General features: G+C 50.3%; 1 protein-coding gene across 1 annotated transcript; it reads left to right on the forward strand.

Annotated features, from left to right (window-relative positions):
* Positions 1–355: 355 nt before the first annotated feature.
* LOC34622827 (serine hydroxymethyltransferase 3, chloroplastic) lies at positions 356–3333 on the forward strand. Its single transcript, XM_026336550.1, has 9 exons — positions 356–478; positions 590–863; positions 1080–1263; positions 1453–1611; positions 1899–2040; positions 2225–2378; positions 2677–2763; positions 2884–2994; positions 3203–3333. Exons 1-9 carry the CDS (start codon positions 356–358, stop codon positions 3331–3333), a joined length of 1365 nt encoding a protein of 454 aa, XP_026192335.1.
* Positions 3334–5552: the final 2219 nt, after the last annotated feature.

Genomic DNA, 5552 nt, shown 5'->3' on the forward strand with positions numbered 1-5552 from the left:
GAACGTGTTGTGGTGTTCGTGGAGGCCTCTGTACTGGAGTGAACCGCACCACCGTGTTGCAGAGCGGAGCAAGACCTGACAAGATGGAAACTCTCCAAGCTGACCCGGCAAGCAACCTCCCTCTGCCTTCTGTAGTTTATGCTCCCCAGATCTGCCCAGAGAACCTTTTTCTTTAGGACTCGTGGCTACTTCAGGTTGGGGTGATTGCTGACCATACACTGTCCGGTTCTTTGCTTCAAGCCCAGTGTGAGGGTTTTGGGATTGCATACTATCTTTCCACTTATCTGGCCTGGAATTATTGAACCTTCTTCTCTGAAGCCTCCTCAGACGGCGAATGGATTAATGTGCTAGCTGGATGCTCGTTTATCTGCCATTCGCGTGCGTGCAGCCTCTGAGAGACGCAGATCCGCAGTTGTACAAACTTATCGCAGAGGAGAAAAAGCGTCAAATAGAGTGTATTGAGCTCATTGCATCGGAAGTGGGTCCCACAAGCTGTCCAAATACATGAAGACCTAAGGAGATGTCGTGAACCTAAGGCTAACGGCTGGCCTGAAAAAGCTAACGTATCGGCACGTCTCTCTGTCCTCAGAACTTCGTGAGCTCTGCTGTCCAAGAATGTCTGGCCAGCTGCCTTACGAACAAGTACTCTGAAGGCCTGGTGGGAGCTCGATACTACGGCGGCATGGAATTCGTGGACCAAATTGAATCACTGTGCATCCAGCGGGCTAGAGAAGCCTTCCGTTTAGACCCCGAGGAGTGGCACGTCAACGTCCAGCCGCTCTCTGGCAGTCCGGCCAATCTCGCCGTTTTCTTAGCCCTTCTGCAGCCCCATGACCGCTTTATGGGCTTAGGCATCGTTGATGGTAACTTATCTCGAAATGCGCGCACCCTAGTTAGCCTCCTTGAGCCCGACACGTTGCAGTGCAAGTGGCAAGCACGATTCAGTCTGGGTAGAGCAGTGTATTCTGCCTCCACGTAACGCAAATACTCGGAAAACTCATTAGCCTCCGTATTAGCTCTAGCTACTGCCTCTGAACACATCAGCTTTCGAGCTGCTGCGTCTTCCGTAATTAATACAGGAGGTCACTTGACACATGGCGCTTACACCCCATCTCGGCGGATCAGTGCCACCTCCATCTTCTTCGAGTCGCTGCCCTACGGCCTGGACTCCAAGACAGGACTGATTGACTATGATGAGCTCGAGAGGCTAGCACTGAAATTCCGCCCTAAGCTTATTATCTGCGGCCACTCAGCCTACCCCCGGTAGGCTGTTACTGGCACCCCGTTGTTCGGTGCTATGTTTTTGTTGCTGTTATGGATCCTCGGCACCAGCGACTTTGTTGCTCCCCATTATTTGCTGCTGAGAGTCCCTTCGACTAGCAACCATGCCATTCCTGGGCATAGAACCAATCGGTTGTTTACAGTTGTCATGATTGCGATCTTCTTGCGCAGACTGCTCGACTACAAGAGATTCAGAGAGATTGCCGATGGGGTGGGAGCCTTTTTGTGGTGCGACATGGCGCACTTCAGTGGCTTTGTGGCTGCAGGAATCTTTGAGTCTCCCTTCGCCTACTGCGATGTTGTCACTACCACTACCCACAAGACCCTCAGGTGCATTCTCGGTTTCCCCATGCACGGAGCAGCAGACTCACTAGCCCTGATGCATCGCGAATCCGGAAACGTGCCCACAGACAGGTCTTTGGCAGTTTGCGCCTACTTAGCACGTCTATGAAATTATCTGCATAGAAGTATGAGGGCAGACAAACGGTGTGCAGTACGCAGCTAGTGGCTGTCTTGCCCACCGAAAAATCCCGGCATGCGTGCAAGCAGCATCTTACCTGGTGCCACACATGTTTACTCAATATACTTGGGGATTATTTCTTTCTCCTTGCTGTCAGGGGCCCCCGCAGCGGCATCATCTTCGTGAATACTAAGCGGGTCGCTGACGGCGCCTCTAAAATCGATTCCGCTGTTTTCCCCGGACTACAGGGGGGACCCCATGAAAATCGCGTTGCGGGTGTGGCATATCAGCTGAAGCAAGTAAGCAATCTCGTCGCACTAGAGAACAAGCTCGCCGTTCGGGCACACTCGTGCTTTTGCGGCGAAACGTTGCCGAGTTGCTGCCTACCGCCACAGGCCTCAAGACAGCCAGCTGTGCTTTGCCCTCTGTGGTACACGGGGATAGAGGCCGATGGCGCGTTCTAAATTTTTCGCGTGGGCTCAGACCTGCACGCCAGAGTGGCGTGCCTACTCTGAGTGCGTCTTGAAGAACTGCAAAGCGCTAGCAAAGGACTTGCAAAGTCACGGCTTGCAGCTCGTCACTGGCGGCACTGACAACCATCTGTTGCTTGTTGATTTGAAGCCCCAAGGGCTTACAGGTGCGGCCTAAAGGAAGCGGTCAGTAGTATTTCAGCAAGGGAAGGAGGCAAAACCTTGCTTGATTTTCTCTGACTGAATAGACGCTTTCTAATGAGCATTTTTGCACCTCTTCGGCTTTTTCTAGTGCCTGGCCCCTACTGTTCCAGAAACAGGACGAGTATCAGCAGCATACTTGTGACCCTTGCACGTATGCACAGCTGCTTGTTCGTCCTTCTGAGGTTATTTGCCCCGCAGTGTCGCTCCTGCTCTCCCTTCTAGTGACGCATGTACTTGTTGCATTTGAGGCTGATCTGTCAGGGGCGAAGCTGCAGTTGGTCTGCGACATGGTGAACATCACGCTGAACAAGAACGCCATTCCTGGGGACTCTCCTGCGATTCCAACCGGTAGGGTGCAAATGACCATAAATGCCCTCCCACATAGCTTTCAGTGAATTCTGTGCTTTCAATTTTACCGGGTCTGCTCTGAGGCAACAGCGGTGTGCTGTCATGTGAGTTGTTTTTCAGGGGTGCGCATTGGCACCCCGGCAATGACCACCCGCGGTTTCGGAGCCGATGAGTTTAAACGAGTCGCTGGATTTATTAAGGAGGCAGTAGATATTTGCTGCGAAATCCAGGGTGCGCCTAGCTGAAACTGAATACATTCACACATGCATGCATGTTTGTAGGTGTGCATGGGCAAGTGTAAAGCTCTACAATGGCAACCCATCGGGGGCGCTGGGAGGAATGCAGGCACTACAGGTCCTGCACCAAATGTCAATAAGAGCTTCCTCACGCGGATTCGGCACAGGGGTGAGCAGATGTCTGTTTGGTTTTGTGGCTTCAGAAAAATCGGGTAAGAAGCTTGCAGACTTTCGCAAACATGTTAGTGCCACGCATCCCCGGATCGCGGACCTCCGAGAGCGCGTTATAGCCTTCGCACGCAGCTATCCAATGCCAGGTCGAGCCGAGATATAAACTTGTGAAGGGTTCTAACCTAGATCTGTAAAGGCGCTGCTTAAGGACCAGAAACAGAAAGTCTATGGGCACCCGCATTCTAGAAGGAAGCGCCTATGGGAAGGGCGAAAGGCCGAGTCGCTGACGAGCAAACCTCTTAACACCGGCAAGGACGCGGAAAGGGTTTGGACTTGCGGTGGGGCTGCAAACTGCATCTCGCATGGTGTTGCGCAAAAAGCACGTAATGCACAGCGCATCTGAACATGTATGATCGGACCCTACTGCAATGGAGGTGGCATGAAACTTAGCGCATTCACAATGCGCATTGATGTATCTGTACCATGTTTCACCTTTTACACTCTCAATGTTAGTTTTCCCTGTGTCCACACGGAGGAGGTCTCTACTGGGCGAAGCACGCAGGTGTAATGCCATTGCTGCCAGGACTTCAAACCACAACAAACCGGACCACTGCACAGCAACCGGTGCATCCCTTTAACAACAGTCTTACGCTGTAGGAGGCTGACATAGCCTGAGTCCATTCCACAGGCAATATATTGCATTGTAGTTTTAGGGGGCTACGCTAAAACTCGAAGCTTTTTACCACTTATGTAAACCAATGACCGACTAGCTTGTCTTTTCGTATATATTATTTATTGCATTGTACTGTTAGGCAGAAGAAGATGCAGGGTGCTATGCGCCTCCGCTAGGTGCTCTGCGCAACTATGAATGCTGGGAGTCCATTGAGGGTACAGCAACGCTCAACGTAGGTGGGACTTTCTCCTCACTACATGAACTTTGAGGGGTCTGAGCAGAGGAGAGCATGCTCTTTTAAGACATATTCAGCGTCTTTTGTTTTTATTCCTTCTGGATCTAAGCGTCTTTCTACGGGGAGTAGGAGCTTTACAGTCGCACAATAGGCGTCCTTTCGTCGGACTTGATAAAGACTGAGGGAATTTGAGAAAACGGACACCCACAAAGCATCGTTGAAGAGGAATTTAGCTATTAGCTGCACAGGTATGCTTTTACATACCCGTAGGGTGGTCTGAGTACCCAAGGGATTCAGCAGGAGATCAATTATTTGCTGGCTAACAGATTCTCGCCATATGGCTGCTAGAAAAGGGAGCCGCAGTTTGGATAGCATGCAACCACTCACGTAATAGTGCACATAATGTAGGGAGGTTCTCCACATGTGAAGGTTTCATTGTTTGCTCATATGTTGTAAAGAGGCCCGCTGAGACTACAAGGATTGAGCATATTCTTTTGCTACTCAGCATTGGGATGGACTGTCGATGTGGATACTAGTGCAATGAATATGCTCCAATTTTGCATACACTTTATATAGAGACGAAGCACTGAAGTCACGAACCAGGCAACGCCATTTTCATGATCTACGAATTCTGCATGATACAAACGGAACCCTGGGCTGCCGATGCTACTGCCAGGGGAAACGCCAGCAAAACCTAGTCCATCAATAGCAGGGCGACACCGAACGGCAGAAAGTAAGCTATGTTGAATTTAAATATGCTTATTATTGCGTTATTACTGTGTTACTAGTAGCAACAGAGACCCCTTGGTTTTATTATTCCGTACAGGAGTGCGATGACATCGGACCGCTTGGGGACAAGTGTGCTGACTAGGTTATACACTGCAAGAGATTTTCGATAAAACTACTTTAAATGTGCTATCTTGTGATCATTTAGCAATACTGGTGTCGGTGGTATCTTCTTTGCAGTAATGCTGCTGTTTGAGTTTAAAAGTCACGGCTGACCGCGCTCAGCCTGACCACTGGTCAGACTGATCGGCGTGCTCTGTATGGCAATTTGTGTTATCTTTTGTTTTCGTGCTTATTACCGAAACTTTTTGCGAAGTTTGCAACAAGACTGCCGAGGACCGAAGACGACTATCGACGATTGCCTCACCTTTCCTCGACACAACTGAATCGACTGCAGGTTCCCTTTTAACAGAGAAAAGGCCATGAGTTCTTGTCGCTGAAAGCCCAAAGGGCAATCTTACCTTTTGTATGTGAGTTTTACATAGTAATTGCTATAGACAGCCACGAGAGGTTCGCATTGTTCGCTGAGCATCGCCGTGGCAAGCAGCATTCATCCAGTCAGCGTCACGGCAAACCAGCAGGAAGAAGCACCAAGAAGAGAAGCTTCTTATATGGGAGAGCCTGCACCTAATCTGAAGCGCGTCGTGAACAGGAAGGACATTACCTCTGCTCATCGCGTTGCTTCACA

Source organism: Cyclospora cayetanensis, unplaced genomic scaffold (genome assembly GCF_002999335.1).
Source record: "Cyclospora cayetanensis isolate NF1_C8 unplaced genomic scaffold, CcayRef3 CcayRef3_contig_133, whole genome shotgun sequence".
NCBI lineage: Eukaryota > Apicomplexa > Conoidasida > Eucoccidiorida > Eimeriidae > Cyclospora > Cyclospora cayetanensis.